At 52.4% G+C, this 17,933-nt stretch overlaps 1 protein-coding gene across 1 annotated transcript in view; it reads left to right on the forward strand.

Moving 5' to 3' along the window:
* The first annotated feature begins 704 nt into the window (after positions 1 to 704).
* The window catches only part of LOC123774201 (trypsin-1-like), a 49,935-nt gene continuing 32,706 nt past the window's right edge, over positions 705 to 17,933 (forward strand). The window contains exons 1-5 of the mRNA XM_069312751.1: positions 705 to 816; positions 3,696 to 3,888; positions 4,170 to 4,281; positions 7,460 to 7,585; positions 9,376 to 9,520. Coding sequence (XP_069168852.1) covers positions 705 to 816; positions 3,696 to 3,888; positions 4,170 to 4,281; positions 7,460 to 7,585; positions 9,376 to 9,520 — 688 coding nt within the window. The remainder of the gene's footprint in view (positions 817 to 3,695; positions 3,889 to 4,169; positions 4,282 to 7,459; positions 7,586 to 9,375; positions 9,521 to 17,933) is intronic.

The raw sequence follows: 17,933 nt of genomic DNA on the forward strand, positions 1-17,933 counted from the left end.
CTATAGTTAAGTGCATCCTGCAGTTATTGTGGTAACTACCCCATGTACCTCATTATCACTGAATAATGTATTGTATACTGTATTCTTCTGTCAACTAAGTTTTGTGTTCTTATTCAGGTGCATTGAGAAGCTTATAGTGCCATTTGTATTTTTACAGTGCATGTCTTCAAGAATTATTGTTCTAGCAACCACATTGAGGCCAGTGATTCCGGACTGCTATCACTAAGATGTTAGCCTTCTCGGCCCAGTTTTTGTATATCGCTTGCAAATATTGTACATAATTTGTTTTATCTTGTTATCTAATTATAAGATTCACTGTGGTTATTAAGTCATAATTCTTGTTCCATTTATGCAGATAATTGTCTCTATTATTTTCCAAGTACATGCCATTAATACACGATGTTAATAATTTTGTTTAGACAATACTGTACTTGAGTTGTATTGTTCATACCTAAAGCTTAGACATGCTCACGTCCTTCATGCTCTTGTTCCAGTTGATGCATTGTTACCATGATATTTTCACTGAATCACTTATGATCTAATTTTTGTGTTCATGCTAAGCGATATTATATACACCTGATCCAATCGTTTAAGTTTATTCTGAGACTAAGCATGTAAGCCATTATTTTTGCCACCAAGGGTCCTTCATTATCATTGTAACTAGCTAGCCAGAGATTGTCGACAAGGGACGTCGACTTGGTAGCATGTACGAGCGATGTTATCCTTTAAATTCTATGTCGGTTGGTGTTCAGCCAATCCGCTGGCAACTGAGCCTCATGACGTCATTCCTCAGAGCAGCGGAGGAGCCGTTTTCCAGTAAGCCAGTCAGTACCTGACAGACCTAGCTCAGAGCAGGACCTCAGGACCCGGGTGTGCTGGATTACCACAACTAATGAAGTCAAGATGTACAGTCTGTGTATCTCTCCAAACCCAAGCAAGATCCAACAGAAGGAATACTAAAAGAAGAACACAACAGGACGCAACAGACACAGCAGCCATAAAATAACAGCAGCCATAAGATAACAGCAGCCATAAGATACAGCAGCCATAAGATACAGAAGTTATAAGATACAGCAGCCATAAAATACAGCAGCCATAAGATACAGCAGCCATAAGATACAGAAGTTATAAGATACAGCAGCCATAAAATACAGCAGCCATAAGATACAGCAGCCATAAGATACAGAAGTTATAAGATACAGCAGCCATAAAATACAGCAGCCATAAGATACAGCAGCCATAAGATACAGAAGTTATAAGATACAGCAGCCATAAAATACAGCAGCCATAAGATACAGCAGCCATAAGATACAGCAGTTATAAGATACAGCAGCCATAAGATACAGAAGTTATAAGATACAGCAGCCATAAGATACAGCAGCCATAAGATACAGCAGCCATAAGATACAGAAGTTATAAGATACAGCAGCCATAAAATACAGCAGCCATAAGATACAGCAGCCATAAGATACAGAAGTTATAAGATACAGCAGCCATAAAATACAGCAGCCATAAGATACAGCAGCCATAAGATACAGCAGTTATAAGATACAGCAGCCATAAGATACAGCAGCCATAAAATAATGCAGCCATAAAATACAGAAGTTATAAGATTCATCAACCACAAGATACAGCAGCCATAAGATACAGCAGTCATAAGATACAGCAACAATAAGATACAGCAGCCATAAGATACAGCAGTTATAAGATTCAGCAGCCATAAGATACAGCAGTCATAAGATACAGCAACAATAAGATACAGCAGCCATAAGATACAGCAGTTATAAGATACAGCAGCCATAAAATAATGCAGCCATAAAATACAGAAGTTATAAGATTCATCAACCACAAGATACAGCAGCCATAAGATACAGCAGTCATAAGATACAGCAACAATAAGATGCAGCAGCCATAGGATTCATCAACCACAAGATACAATAGCCATAAGATACAGCAGCCATAAGACACAGCAGCCATAAGATACAGCAGCCATAAGATGATGCAGACATAAGATACAGCAGCCATGAGATACCGCAGTCATAAGATAAAGCAGCCATAAGATACAGCAGCCATAAGATATAGCAGTCATTAGATACAGCAGCCATAAGATAAAGTAGCCATAAGATAAAGCAGCCATAAGATACTACCGTGAATGTAACATATCATTCATCCTGGCCACTAGGAGCCTCAAACACTCGACCTCTAGCATGGGAGACAGTCGCTCTATCAACTACACTACTCGACTATCCTAGTGTCAAAGGTGAATTAAATGTTACACCCCAGGTAAACTGTTTACATGACTCAGGGCGTGGGTCCCCTAATTCTCCTGTGCTCGAGTGGTAGCCTGGGGAGGAATATTTTCAATAGGTAGCAGTTATCATAAGGTCCTTCACATATAAATCTATCTATAAATATCTTGTGTCAACACAAGGCTCTTTCCTGGGACCTCTGTTATTTATAATGTATATATATGATTTAGATTCAGGTTTGAGCAGCAATATTTGCAAATTTACCGATGATACAAGAGTCGGGAGGGAAATAAACACGTAAAAAGACTCTTAATCACTTCAAGACGATCTAAATAGGGTTTTGAAATGGTCAAAAGATTGGCATATGCAGTTTAATGCTATCAAATGTAAGGTTTTGAAACTAGGTAATGATGACAGAATTAATTCATACGAGCTAGATGGTGTTTAGATTGCAAAAGGGATCTGGGAGCTATGATTAGTAAGAATTTAAAACCAAAATATCAATGCATAAAAGTTCGTAATAAGGCAAATACGACACTGGGATTTATTAATTGAAGCATTAGTAACAAGACTCCTGGTGTTGTTCTTCAGATATATCTTGCTCTGGTTAGGCCCCATTTAGATTATGCAGTTCAGTTTTGGTCGCCGTACTGTCGAATGTCGAATGGATATACATTTATTAGAACGCATCCAGCGTAGGATGATAAAATTAATCCCGTTAATTAGAAACCTGTCATATGAAGAAAGATTGACAAAGCTTAAATGCCTTTTCCTAGAAAGGCGAAGAATTAGGGATGACATAATAGAGGTATACAAGTGGATGAATGGGCATAGCAAAGGGAATAATAATTCGTTATTAAGTATATCAATGCATAATAGAACACGAAACAATGGATTTAAATTGGATAAGTTTAGATTTAGGAAAGACCTGGGTAAATACTGGTTTGGTAACAGGGATGTCAATTTGTGGAATCAATTACTATGTAACATAATAGACTTAGGATCCCTTGACTGTTTCAAGCGTAGGTTAGACATATATATATATTTTTTTTTTTTTTTTTTTTTTGAGATATATACAAGAGTTGTTACATTCTTGTACAGCCACTAGTACGCGTAGCGTTTCGGGCAAGTCCTTAATCCTATGGTCCCTGGAATACGATCCCCTGCCGCGAAGAATCGTTTTTTCATCCAAGTACACATTTTACTGTTGCGTTAAACAGAGGCTACAGTTAAGGAATTGCGCCCAGTAAATCCTCCCCGGCCAGGATACGAACCCATGACATAGCGCTCGCGGAACGCCAGGCGAGTGTCTTACCACTACACCACGGAGACTCAAGTGAATGAGACTCATATGAATGAGTTCGGGTGGATATAAATAGAAGCTGCCTCGTAGGGGCCAAAAATGTTCTGTAGTTTCCTTGATTCTGATGTTCTTATGTTTGCCAGCGGGCTGTGGTCAGAACAACATCGTGGTCCCGACCTCCAGGATCGTGAACGGGTCGGACGCCTCGCCCGGGGAGTTTCCATACCAGGTGTACCTGACTCCCACCATTGCTGGACTAGATTATACGTGTGGCGGGTCTATCATAAAGAAAAGGTGGATTCTAACTGCTGCTCACTGCTTCTTTGACAAGAACGGGTGAGATGGTCATCACTTTATTGTGCTCTGAACATTTGCTTGCGCCTCACCAGGTATTACCTGGTGATACACCTTCAAACCGCAGGAAGTGATGCACTTAATAGTGATATATTTTAAATTTAATACAGGTTCATAGCGAGTATTCCCTTGGATATTCTCACTACAGTATCACTTATCAGCTATCAAATTGATCCCAACCCTAATGTTTTGAGGTGTCTTGCACAATTATCACAATATTTGTCACTGTACTCGACTGACTGTGATGTTCTGTCTTCCTGCAGTGTCAAAGCTTCAGGCGTTAGTGTGGGTGTCGGGTCTATTTCCTCCAACAACATCACCCAGGTCTCCACTTCACGCTTCATAACCCACCAGAACTACAACAGCACAACTAATGTATGAATTGTTTATTTTTATTTGTTACTAGCTGTACCGGGCCGTTGCTGTGGCTCAGCAACCCGTCTCCGCTCCCCTCGTCCTCCCCACCATCCCCCACTTCCCTGCCCCCTCGTCCTCCCCACCATCCCCCACTCCACTGTCCCCTTGTCCTCCACACATTTTCCAGTCTCCCGTCCCTTCGTTCTCCTCACCATGCCACACTCCCCGTCCCCTCGTCCTCTCTACCATTACCCCCCTACCTTTCCCGTCCTCTCGTCCTCCCCCATTCCCCCACATCCCTGTTCCCTTGACTTCCCCACCATTCTCCACTCCCACTCCCCTCGTCCTTCCCGCCATTTCCGACTCCCTCGTCCAATGTGTTCCCAAATGATCTGATTTTCTCATCACTGAAAAATAAGTAGAACAGTTAAAATAAATAAAAAAATAAAAAATAAACTATACTCAGAAAATGAACAGTATGGTAAACAACAAAGCTCAATTCCAGTGCAATGTCACACAAAATATGTAAATCAAAATGAAAATAAATCGAAATCAATAAAAATTAAATTTATCAATGCAATTGGAAACATTGAAATTTGAATTGTAACATATTTAGTATAGCGTGTGTTGCTATTACGTGCAACAGATGGCGCTGTTTAAAAAAATAAACAGGTTTTTACCGGTCACAGGTGTGGTATCTATATAATAGATATATAAAAACATGCGTGTATTTGAATGGAACGTTGTGTCAAAATTTCAAATCAATTGGTGAAGAACTTTTGGAGATTACAGCATGTGTTTCTCTTAAGTCCAACAGATGGTGCTGTTTAAAATAAAAAACATGTTTTTTCCTGTCACAGATGAGGCATGTATATAGTAGATATATAAAAACACATGCCTATTCAAATGCAATTTTGTGTCAAAATTTCCAAGCAACAGGTAAAGAGGTTTCGAAGATTACCTTCACGTAAAAAAACACATGAAAAACACAGTTTTTCAAAATAGCAGGTTTTTCCCATCACAGGAATAACATCTATATAATATGTATATAAAAATCCACTCAAATCCGAATGATACGTTGTGTCAAAATTTCAAAGCAATCGGTGAAGAGTTTTTGGAAATTAGCGATTTTGAACAAACGAACATATACATTTTTATTTATATAAATGACAGCCTTGTGATAATGCAGAACCTGGACACCTTTATCCACAAACAAAAATTTCTCCCAAACATAATGTTACGGGAAATGAACATAAGAATCAAGGTAACTGCAGAAGGCCTATTGGCCCATTTGAGGCAGTTCTTTTTTATGTCCATCCAATCTCTAGCCTACACTTGAAACAGTAAAGTTATCCTACTTCTATTATCTATCCCTAGGATCCTTTATCCATAAGAACTTAGTGTAATTTCGGTCCTCTTCTTAGAGGATTACCCTAAGGAATGCCTTACTTATATCGGCTGTGTATGCATAAGTCCCTACGTGGAACTTTAACAGTGCAATTATATATAATATAATGTTAAGGAAGAGCTGTGGCCAGGTGGTGGGGATCGTCGACACTGGTTCGCAGTCACCAGTTCGAACCCTCTGTTGATTCTTCTTCCATTTCTAACTTTGTAAAGGGAGCCGGTTGGCCGAGCGGACCGCACACTGGACTTGTGATCCTGTGGTCCTGGGTTCGATCCCAGGCGCCGGCGTGAAACAATGGGCAGAGTTTCTTTCACCCTATGCCCCTGTTACCTAGCAGTAAAATAAGTACCTGGGTGTTAGTCAGCTGTCACGTGCTGCTTCCTGGGGGGTGGAGGCCTGGTTGAGGACCGGGCCGCGGGGACACTAAAAAGCCCCAAAATCATCTCAAGATAACCTCAAGAAGATACGCCCTTTGTGTCAGGCTAGGGCCAGTTTGAAGGACGTCATTCAAGGAGACTCTATTCTGTTTGGTCTTGTCACTGCAGTTAAATACTATCCTCAGTGGGGTAGTGGCTGATTTTTTCATTACTGCATGGTGCGGCAAATAGTGTCCTTCCTTAGGGTCATCATTGGTTACAATTTTGATGAATTTGTTATCGAGTATTTGTTGTATTATGTCATGGTACAATTTTAGAATCTCAGTTTGTCTACTTAAGTGCAACACCTGAGACTTTAATTGGTTTTGTACTATAAAATGATATACTAGCAGTTGAGAATGATTCAGCTTCCATGGTAACCTTACCCAGTATTGACTGTCCCTGTGGACAACTGAGTCCAGTTATTATTTGTATTTCCAGTCATCATCTGGACTAGGTTATTCAGGGACGATGTTTCTTGGTGGCTATATCCCATAATTTATGTTCAGGGGGATCAAACTCATTTTCATACATGTCTCTGAACTTAAGTGGTGACTGTTCTCCGCCCAGTCAAGCAACCATCACTGGGATGACATGTTGGTTGTCTACTGGTGTGGGTTGCTTCAGACTCAATACTGGGCCAGTGAGAAAATTGCCTCCTGCAGACAATAACAGGTTCATTCTCTGCCTTTTAATTTGTCCAGTGATGAATTTATGGTAATAATCTGCACCTACAAGGAATCCAATGATTGAGAGGTGGTAGGAATTTGGCTGTTGTCCAAGACCATGAACATATAGGACAGATAGTATTTTGTCTACTAAAATGGCCTGTACAAGTCTGGCATAACCGCCTAAACTTATTAATGGTTGGACCACTTTGTAAACTTAGGAACTGTGTTGGTCAGGAACCCTGTTATATTTAGTTTTACCTGTGCAACAGGTTTTAATTTTAAGTTATCTGGCACTTCTTGGGTGACAAATGTTTTTTGGGAGCCTTGGTCAAATAACTCGTGGTGGTTGTTCTTGGCCCTTCTGTTTGTTATGGTAAGTTGGGCACTTGGCAAAGTCGCATTATCCTTAGACTTTGTCAATAGGATACTTGTATCCTGTCGTACTTTGCAGTACTGGACAGTGGTAGAAGTCTCTTCTTCTACCTTGTCATGCGGGGACTTTCATTTTATGTCCCCCACACAGTACTGAGTGGTGCTGCCCATTATTGCACCTGTTGCAGGTGTACAGTTGGGCTGTACAGGTATTGGTGTTATGTGACCTGAGGCACCTGGTGCATTTATGCAACTCATCGAGTCGATGTACACGTGTAGTACGATCAGGGTAATTAGTGCAGTGGTATATGGAATGTTCTTCATTACAGAACAAACACGTCATCCAGCCTCCGGCACCTCTGGGAGTCACTGCCTTTGGTGACACAGTAACTGTAGGGTTTGAGGGACCCACTGCATATGTGCCCACACTGACATATTTCCACTTTGGAGAGGAGGTAGATTGTTCAGTACTTGAAGTACTCTTTGATTGCTTGTTATGGGTGGTTAACGAAGGTTTGGTTGTTGGTTTACCATCTGTATTTGCTCACTGTCATTTTACAACAGAGAGTAAACCTTCTGCAATCTCCTGAACTGTCAGGGAAGATTTGTTATACAGGGAACAAAACTTATCCAGAGTTTCAATGGGTGATTTGCATTGTATGATAACGTTAGTTAACCAATCAGCACTATTATAATCACCCTTAAGGCTGAGTGCTTTAAGTAATGACTCAAGCTCCAATCTGAAGGCTTGCAGTGAGTCACTGGTTTCACTAGTTGACGGTAAGTCCAACAATTTTGTAACTAAAAGTGAGACAGCTCTACTCTAATTATGCTCTGGTAGCATAATTATCCTTAAGGCGCTGAACTGCACGATCATAACCATCATCCTGTTCCACGATCCTCGTGGAACAGGTTGAGTGCGAGTATACTGCCTGGGAACAATCCTCGTGGAACAGGTTGAGTGTGAGTATATTGCCTGGGAACAATCCTCGTGGAACAGGTTGAGTGTGAGTATACTGCCTGGGAACAATCCTCGTGGAACAGGTTGAGTGCGAGTATACTGCCTGGGAACAATCCTCGTGGAACAGGTTGAGTGTGAGTATATTGCCTGGGAACAATCCTCGTGGAACAGGTTGAGTGTGAGTATACTGCCTGGGAACAATCCTCGTGGAACAGGTTGAGTGTGAGTATACTGCCTGGGAACAATCCTCGTGGAACAGGTTGAGTGCGAGTATATTGCCTGGGAACAATCCTCGTGGAACAGGTTGAGTGCGAGTATACTGCCTGGGAACAATCCTCGTGGAACAGGTTGAGTGCGAGTATACTGCCTGGGAACAATCCTCGAGGAACAGGTTGAGTGCGAGTATACTGCCTGGGAACAATCCTCGTGGAACAGGTTGAGTGCGAGTATACTGCCTGGGAACAATCCTCGTGGAACAGGTTGAGTGCGAGTATACTGCCTGGGAACAATCCTCGTGGAACAGGTTGAGTGCGAGTATACTGCCTGGGAACAATCCTCGTGGAACAGGTTGAGTGCGAGTATACTGCCTGGGAACAATCTTCGTGGAACAGGAACCACATTATCACTGGTAATGAACATCCAAGTAACGAAAACAATATTATTAGTCAGGATAATGAGAAAATCAGCCTGAGCTCTGCTGGGGACTCGAACCCGTGACCAAGGGGCTGCCAGCCACAACATCTGCTACTGTTGGTATTTGCTTTTGCCACTGCAATGTTGGTCGCGGGTTCGAGTCCCCCTCAGAGATCCAGCTGATCTTCTGATTGCTATATATCACGTTAGTAAGATTTCTCGGTGTAAGTAACGATAACCTGCTGCATGGGTTATCTTGAGATGATTTCGGGGCTTTAGTGTCCCCGCGGCCCGGTCCTCGACCAGGCCTCCACCCCCAGGAAGCAGCCCGTGACAGCTGACTAACACCCAGGTACCTATTTTACTGCTAGGTAACAGGGGCATTCAGGGTGAAAAAAACTTTGCCCATTTGTTTCTGCCTCGTGCGGGAATCGAACCCGCGGCACAGAATTACGAGTCCTGCGCGCTATCCACCAAGCTACGAGGCCCCATTAAGGGTAACAGCTTCTTCTCCATATCGACCTTCCCAGGCTTTGCACCCTGGAGAGGCCACTCCAGCCTCGACAACCAGAGCCCAACTCCATAGTCTCCCGAAACTACAGGATGACAACTACTATATTAAAGTTATATAATACAGACTCTTTCCTTTAGGCAAACGACATCGCCCTGGTGGAGCTGGCTGCGGACCTGCCCTTCGACACCAACCCCAACGTGCAGCCCATCTGTCTGGGGCAGGAGAGTGACATACCCTACGGGGGCAGGGTTGTCGCTACAGGCTGGGGTAGACTGGCTTCTGGTACGTGTATGGTGATAATTCTCAGTACTCACCTAGTTGTGCTTGCGGGGGTTGAGCTTTGGCTCTTTGGTCCCGCATATCAGCTGGCAATCAACTGGTGTACAGGTTCCTGAGCCAACTGGGCTCTATCATATCTACACTTGAAACTGTGTATGGAGTCAGCCTCCACCACATCACTGCCTAATGCATTCCATCAGTTAACTAATCTGACACTGACAAAATTCTTTCTAATATCTCTGAGGCTCATCTGGGTACTAAGTTTCCACCTGTATTCACCTAGATGTGCTTATGGGGGTTGGGGTCTGCTCTTTCAGCCCGCCTCTTAACTGTCAATCAATCTACTGATACTAACTACCATTTTTTTTCCAAACCCACACACGCCCACAAGAAGCAGCCCGTAAGAGCTGTCTAACTCCCAGATACCTATTTACTGCTAGGTAACAGGCGCATCAGGATGAAAGAAACTGCCCATTTGTTTCTGCCGGCCCAGGGAATCGAACCCTGGTCCATATGACTACATATAAAGCGTGCTGTCCACTCAGCCACCAGCCCCTGTGTCCCCTTCTTCGTGTTCACCCGTGCTAAAGAGTTTGTTTTTGTCCACCCTGTCAATTCCAGAGAGAATTTTGTAGGTGGTTATCATCTCTTCCCTTACTCTTCTGTCTTCCAGGGACGTGAGGTTTAGCTCCTTTAGCCTTTCCTCGTGCTAATTGGTACTCAGGTGCTCAGGTACCTAAGTACCTGAGTATAGGTCCTCAGGTCCTCAGGTACCTGAGTATGGGTCCTCAGGTACCTGAGTATGGGTCCTCAGGTACCTGAGTATAGGTCCTCAGGTACTCAGGTATCTGAGTATAGGTACTCAGGTACTCAGGTACCTGAGTATAGGTCCTCAGGTACTCAGGTATCTGACTCAGGTAATCAGATAGGCACACAACTAAGTATCAAGCTATACACTTGGGATGTGAGGTTTAGCTCCTTTATCCTTTCCTCGTAGCTCATACCTCTCAGTTCCGGGGGACGAGTCTGGTGGCATACCTCTGAATGGTGACATTGTGACAGTTCGCTTCTAATGATAATGTGTTGTGCCTGGTGCTCCCAGGCTAGTGTTGTGCCTGGTGCTCCCGGGCTGGTGTAGTGCCTGGTGCTCCCTGGCTGGTGTGGTGCCTGGTGCTCCCTGGCTGGTGTGGTGCCTGGTGCTCCCTGGCTGGTGTAGTGCCTGGTGCTCCCAGGCTGGTGTTGTGCCTGGTGCTCCCGGGCTGGTGTTGTGCCTGGTGCTCCCAGACTGGTGTTGTGCCTGGTGCTCCCAGACTGGTGTAGTGCCTGGTGCTCCCGGGCTGGTGTTGTGCCTGGTGCTCCCGGGCTGGTGTTGTGCCTGGTGCTCCCAGACTGGTGTTGTGTCTGGTGCTCCCAGGCTGGTGTGGTGCCTGGTGCTCCCGGGCTGGTGTGGTGCCTGGTGCTCCCGGGCTGGTGTTGTGCCTGGTGCTCCCAGGCTGGTGTGGTGCCTGGTGCTCCCAGGCTGGTGTAGTGCCTGGTGCTCCCGGGCTGGTGTGGTGCCTGGTGCTCCCGGGCTGGTGTGGTGCCTGGTGCTCCCGGGCTGGTGTTGTGCCTGGTGCTCCCAGGCTGGTGTTGTGCCTGGTGCTCCCAGACTGGTGTTGTGCCTGGTGCTCCCAGACTGGTGTGGTGCCTGGTGCTCCCGGACTGGTGTTGTGCCTGGTACTCCCGGGCTGGTGTTGTGCCTGGTGCTCCCAGACTGGTGTTGTGCCTGGTGCTCCCAGACTGGTGTAGTGCCTGGTGCTCCCGGGCTGGTGTTGTGCCTGGTGCTCCCAGGCTGGTGTAGTGCCTGGTGCTCCCGGGCTGGTGTTGTGCCTGGTGCTCCCAGGCTGGTGTTGTGCCTGGAGCTCCCAGGCTGGTGTAGTGCCTGGTGCTCCCAGGCTGGTGTAGTGCCTGGTGCTCCCAGGCTGGTGTAGTGCCTGGTGCTCCCAGGCTGGTGTTGTGCATGGTGCTCCCAGGCTGGTGTAGTGCCTGGTGCTCCCAGGCTGGTGTAGTGCCTGGTGCTCCCAGGCTGGTGTTGTGCCTGGTGCTCCCGGGCTGGTGTTGTGCCTGGTGCTCCCGGGCTGGTGTTGTGCCTGGTGCTCCCGGGCTGGTGTTGTGCCTGGTGCTCCCAGGCTGGTGTTGTGCCTGGTGCTCCCGGGCTGGTGTTGTGCCTGGTGCTCCCAGGCTGGTGTTGTGCCTGGTGCTCCCAGGCTGGTGTAGTGCCTGGTGCTCCCGGGCTGGTGTGGTGCCTGGTGCTCCAAAGCTGGTGTGGTGCCTGGTGCTCCCGGACTGGTGTTGTGCCTGGTGCTCCCAGACTGGTGTGGTGCCTGGTGCTCCCAGGCTGGTGTTGTGCCTGGTGCTCCCAGGCTGGTGTTGTGCCTGGTGCTCCCGGGCTGGTGTTGTGCCTGGTGCTCCCAGGCTGGTGTTGTGCCTGGTGCTCCCGGGCTGGTGTTGTGCCTGGTGCTCCCAGGCTGGTGTTGTGCCTGGTGCTCCCAGGCTGGTGTTGTGCCTGGTGCTCCCGGGCTGGTGTTGTGCCTGGTGCTCCCAGGCTGGTGTAGTGCCTGGTGCTCCCGGGCTGGTGTTGTGCCTGGTGCTCCCAGGCTGGTGTTGTGCCTGGTGCTCCCGGGCTGGTGTTGTGCCTGGTGCTCCCGGGCTGGTGTTGTGCCTGGTGCTCCCGGGCTGGTGTTGTGCCTGGTGCTCCCAGGCTGGTGTTGTGCCTGGTGCTCCCGGGCTGGTGTTGTGCCTGGTGCTCCCAGGCTGGTGTTGTGCCTGGTGCTCCCAGGCTGGTGTTGTGCCTGGTGCTCCCGGGCTAGTGTGGTGCCTGGTGCTCCCAGGCTGGTGTGGTGCCTGGTGCTCCCGGGCTGGTGTGGTGCCTGGTGCTCCCGGGCTGGTGTTGTGCCTGGTGCTCCCAGGCTGGTGTGGTGCCTGGTGCTCCCAGGCTGGTGTAGTGCCTGGTGCTCCCGGGCTGGTGTGGTGCCTGGTGCTCCCGGGCTGGTGTGGTGCCTGGTGCTCCCGGGCTGGTGTTGTGCCTGGTGCTCCCAGGCTGGTGTTGTGCCTGGTGCTCCCAGACTGGTGTTGTGCCTGGTGCTCCCAGACTGGTGTGGTGCCTGGTGCTCCCGGACTGGTGTTGTGCCTGGTACTCCCGGGCTGGTGTTGTGCCTGGTGCTCCCAGACTGGTGTTGTGCCTGGTGCTCCCAGACTGGTGTAGTGCCTGGTGCTCCCGGGCTGGTGTTGTGCCTGGTGCTCCCAGGCTGGTGTAGTGCCTGGTGCTCCCGGGCTGGTGTTGTGCCTGGTGCTCCCAGGCTGGTGTTGTGCCTGGAGCTCCCAGGCTGGTGTAGTGCCTGGTGCTCCCAGGCTGGTGTAGTGCCTGGTGCTCCCAGGCTGGTGTAGTGCCTGGTGCTCCCAGGCTGGTGTTGTGCCTGGTGCTCCCAGGCTGGTGTAGTGCCTGGTGCTCCCAGGCTGGTGTAGTGCCTGGTGCTCCCAGGCTGGTGTTGTGCCTGGTGCTCCCGGGCTGGTGTTGTGCCTGGTGCTCCCGGGCTGGTGTTGTGCCTGGTGCTCCCGGGCTGGTGTTGTGCCTGGTGCTCCCAGGCTGGTGTTGTGCCTGGTGCTCCCGGGCTGGTGTTGTGCCTGGTGCTCCCAGGCTGGTGTTGTACCTGGTGCTCCCAGGCTGGTGTAGTGCCTGGTGCTCCCGGGCTGGTGTGGTGCCTGGTGATCCAAAGCTGGTGTGGTGCCTGGTGCTCCCGGACTGGTGTTGTGCCTGGTGCTCCCAGACTGGTGTGGTGCCTGGTGCTCCCAGGCTGGTGTTGTGCCTGGTGCTCCCAGGCTGGTGTTGTGCCTGGTGCTCCCAGGCTGGTGTTGTGCCTGGTGCTCCCGGGCTGGTGTTGTGCCTGGTGCTCCCAGGCTGGTGTAGTGCCTGGTGCTCCCGGGCTGGTGTTGTGCCTGGTGCTCCCAGGCTGGTGTTGTGCCTGGTGCTCCCGGGCTGGTGTTGTGCCTGGTGCTCCCGGGCTGGTGTTGTGCCTGGTGCTCCCGGGCTGGTGTTGTGCCTGGTGCTCCCAGGCTGGTGTTGTGCCTGGTGCTCCCGGGCTGGTGTTGTGCCTGGTGCTCCCAGGCTGGTGTTGTGCCTGGTGCTCCCAGGCTGGTGTTGTGCCTGGTGCTCCCGGGCTAGTGTGGTGCCTGTTGCTCCCAGGCTGGTGTGGTGCCTGGTGCTCCCGGGCTGGTGTGGTGCCTGGTGCTCCCGGGCTGGTGTGGTGCCTGGTGCTCCCAGGCTGGTGTTGTGCCTGGTGCTCCCAGGCTGGTGTTGTGCCTGGTGCTCCCAGGCTGGTGTTGTGCCTGGTGCTCCCAGACTGGTGTTGTGCCTGGTGCTCCCAGGCTGGTGTTGTGCCTGGTGCTCCCGGGCTAGTGTGGTGCCTGGTGCTCCCGGGCTGGTGTCGTGCCTGGTGCTCCCAGGCTGGTGTGGTGCCTGGTGCTCCCAGACTGGTGTGGTGCCTGGTGCTCCCAGATTGGTGTGGTGCCTGGTGCTCCCAGGCTGGTGTTGTGCCTGGTGCTCCCAGACTGGTGTGGTGCCTGGTGCTCCCAGATTGGTGTGGTGCCTGGTGCTCCCAGGCTGGTGTGGTGCCTGGTGCTCCCAGACTGGTGTCGTGCCTGGTGCTCCCAGATTGGTGTGGTGCCTGGTGCTCCCAGATTGGTGTGGTGCCTGGTGCTCCCAGACTGGTGTGGTGCCTGGTGCTCCCAGATTGGTGTGGTGCCTGGTGCTCCCAGATTGGTGTGGTGCCTGGTGCTCCCAGATTGGTGTGGTGCCTGGTGCTCCCAGACTGGTGTGGTGCCTGGTGCTCCCAGATTGGTGTGGTGCCTGGTGCTCCCAGGCTGGTGTGGTGCCTGGTGCTCCCAGGCTGGTGTGGTGCCTGGTGCTCCCAGACTGGTGTCGTGCCTGGTGCTCCCAGGCTGGTGTTGTGCCTGGTGCTCCCAGGCTGGTGTGGTGCCTGGTGCTCCCAGACTGGTGTGGTGCCTGGTGCTCCCGGACTGGTGTTGTGCCTGGTGCTCCCAGGCTGGTGTAGTGCCTGGTGCTCCCAGACTGGTGTTGTGCCTGGTGCTCCCAGGCTGGTGTAGTGCCTGGTGCTCCCAGGCTGGTGTTGTGCCTGGTGCTCCCGGGCTAGTGTGTTGCCTGGTGCTCCCGGGCTGGTGTGGTGCCTGGTGCTCCCAGGCTGGTGTAGTGCCTGGTGCTCCCAGGCTGGTGTAGTGCCTGGTGCTCCCGGGCTGGTGTTGTGTCTGGTGCTCCCAGGCTGGTGTGGTGCCTGGTGCTCCCGGGCTGGTGTGGTGCCTGGTGCTCCCGGGCTGGTGTTGTGCCTGGTGCTCAAGACTGGTGTGGTGCCTGGTGCTCCCAGATTGGTGTGGTGCCTGGTGCTCCCAGGCTGGTGTGGTGCCTGGTGCTCCCAGACTGGTGTCGTGCCTGGTGCTCCCAGGCTGGTGTGGTGCCTGGTGCTCCCAGACTGGTGTGGTGCCTGGTGCTCCCAGGCTGGTGTAGTGCCTGGTGCTCCCAGGCTGGTGTTGTGCCTGGTGCTCCCGGACTGGTGTTGTGCCTGGTGCTCCCAGGCTGGTGTAGTGCCTGGTGCTCCCAGACTGGTGTTGTGCCTGGTGCTCCCAGGCTGGTGTAGTGCCTGGTGCTCCCAGGCTTGTGTTGTGCCTGGTGCTCCCGGGCTAGTGTGTTGCCTGGTGCTCCCGGGCTGGTGTGGTGCCAGGTGCTCCCAGGCTGGTGTAGTGCCTGGTGCTCCCAGGCTGGTGTTGTGCCTGGTGCTCCCGGGCTGGTGTGGTGCCTGGTGCTCCCGGGCTGGTGTTGTGCCTGGTGCTCCAGGGCTGGTGTTGTGCCTGGTGCTCCCAGGCTGGTGTAGTGCCTGGTGCTCCCGGGCTGGTGTTGTGCCTGGTGCTCCCGGGCTGGTGTGGTGCCTGGTGCTCCCAGACTGGTGTAGTGCCTGGTGCTCCCGGGCTGGTGTAGTGCCTGGTGCTCCCGGGCTGGTGTTGTGCCTGGTGCTCCCAGGCTGGAGTTGTGCCTGGTGCTCCCGGGCTAGTGTGTTGCCTGGTGCTCCCGGGCTGGTGTGGTGCCTGGTGCTCCCAGGCTGGTGTGGTGCCTGGTGCTCCCAGACTGGTGTAGTGCTTGGTGCTCCCGGGCTGGTGTTGTGCCTGGTGCTCCCGGGCTGGTGTTGTGCCTGGTGCTCCCGGGCTGGTGTTGTGCCTGGTGCTCCCGGGCTGGTGTGGTGCCTGGTGCTCCCAGTCTGGTGTAGTGCCTGGTGCTCCCGGGCTGGTGTAGTGCCTGGTGCTCCCGGGCTGGTGTTGTGCCTGGTGCTCCCGGGCTGGAGTTGTGCCTGGTGCTCCCAGGCTGGTGTGGTGCCTGGTGCTCCCGGGCTGGTGTTGTGCCTGGTGCTCCCGGGCTGGTGTGGTGCCTGGTGCTCCCGGGCTGGTGTGGTGCCTGGTGCTCCCAGGCTGGTGTCGTGCCTGGTGCTTCCAGACTGGTGTGGTGCCTGGTGCTCCCGGGCTGGTGTTGTGCCTGGTGCTCCCAGGCTGGTGTTGTGCCTGGTGCTCCCAGGCTGGTGTTGTGCCTGGTGCTCCCGGGCTGGTGTTGTGCCTGGTGCTCCCAGGCTGGTGTTGTGCCTGGTGCTCCCGGGCTGGTGTTGTGCCTGGTGCTCCCAGGCTGGTGTTGTGCCTGGTGCTCCCAGGCTGGTGTTGTGCCTGGTGCTCCCAGGCTGGTGTTGTGCCTGGTGCTCCCAGGCTGGTGTTGTGCCTGGTGCTCCCAGGCTGGTGTTGTGCCTGGTGCTCCCAGGCTGGTGTTGTGCCTGGTGCTCCCGGGCTAGTGTGGTGCCTGGTGCTCCCAGGCTGGTGTGGTGCCTGGTGCTCCCGGGCTGGTGTGGTGCCTGGTGCTCCCGGGCTGGTGTGGTGCCTGGTGCTCCCAGACTGGTGTTGTGCCTGGTGCTCCCAGGCTGGTGTTGTGCCTGGTGCTCCCGGGCTGGTGTTGTGCCTGGTGCTCCCAGGCTGGTGTTGTGCCTGGTGCTCCCGGGCTAGTGTGGTGCCTGGTGCTCCCGGGCTGGTGTCGTGCCTGGTGCTCCCAGGCTGGTGTGGTGCCTGGTGCTCCCAGACTGGTGTGGTGCCTGGTGCTCCCAGATTGGTGTGGTGCCTGGTGCTCCCAGGCTGGTGTTGTGCCTGGTGCTCCCAGACTGGTGTGGTGCCTGGTGCTCCCAGATTGGTGTGGTGCCTGGTGCTCCCAGGCTGGTGTGGTGCCTGGTGCTCCCAGACTGGTGTCGTGCCTGGTGCTCCCAGATTGGTGTGGTGCCTGGTGCTCCCAGATTGGTGTGGTGCCTGGTGCTCCCAGACTGGTGTGGTGCCTGGTGCTCCCAGATTGGTGTGGTGCCTGGTGCTCCCAGATTGGTGTGGTGCCTGGTGCTCCCAGATTGGTGTGGTGCCTGGTGCTCCCAGACTGGTGTGGTGCCTGGTGCTCCCAGATTGGTGTGGTGCCTGGTGTTCCCAGGCTGGTGTGGTGCCTGGTGCTCCCAGGCTGGTGTGGTGCCTGGTGCTCCCAGACTGGTGTCGTGCCTGGTGCTCCCAGGCTGGTGTTGTGCCTGGTGCTCCCAGGCTGGTGTGGTGCCTGGTGCTCCCAGACTGGTGTGGTGCCTGGTGCTCCCGGACTGGTGTTGTGCCTGGTGCTCCCAGGCTGGTGTAGTGCCTGGTGCTCCCAGACTGGTGTTGTGCCTGGTGCTCCCAGGCTGGTGTAGTGCCTGGTGCTCCCAGGCTGGTGTTGTGCCTGGTGCTCCCGGGCTAGTGTGTTGCCTGGTGCTCCCGGGCTGGTGTGGTGCCTGGTGCTCCCAGGCTGGTGTAGTGCCTGGTGCTCCCAGGCTGGTGTAGTGCCTGGTGCTCCCGGGCTGGTGTTGTGTCTGGTGCTCCCAGGCTGGTGTGGTGCCTGGTGCTCCCGGGCTGGTGTTGTGTCTGGTGCTCCCGGGCTGGTGTTGTGCCTGGTGCTCCCGGGCTGGTGTTGTGCCTGGTGCTCCCAGACTGGTGTGGTGCCTGGTGCTCCCAGATTAGTGTGGTGCCTGGTGCTCCCAGGCTGGTGTTGTGCCTGGTGCTCAAGACTGGTGTGGTGCCTGGTGCTCCCAGATTGGTGTGGTGCCTGGTGCTCCCAGGCTGGTGTGGTGCCTGGTGCTCCCAGACTGGTGTCGTGCCTGGTGCTCCCAGGCTGGTGTGGTGCCTGGTGCTCCCAGACTGGTGTGGTGCCTGGTGCTCCCAGGCTGGTGTTGTGCCTGGTGCTCCCGGGCTAGTGTGTTGCCTAGTGCTCCCGGGCTGGTGTGGTGCCTGGTGCTCCCAGGCTGGTGTAGTGCCTGGTGCTCCCAGGCTGGTGTTG

The sequence above is a fragment of the Procambarus clarkii genome, chromosome 73 (genome assembly GCF_040958095.1).
Source record: "Procambarus clarkii isolate CNS0578487 chromosome 73, FALCON_Pclarkii_2.0, whole genome shotgun sequence".
In the NCBI taxonomy this organism is placed as follows: Eukaryota; Metazoa; Arthropoda; class Malacostraca; order Decapoda; family Cambaridae; genus Procambarus; species Procambarus clarkii.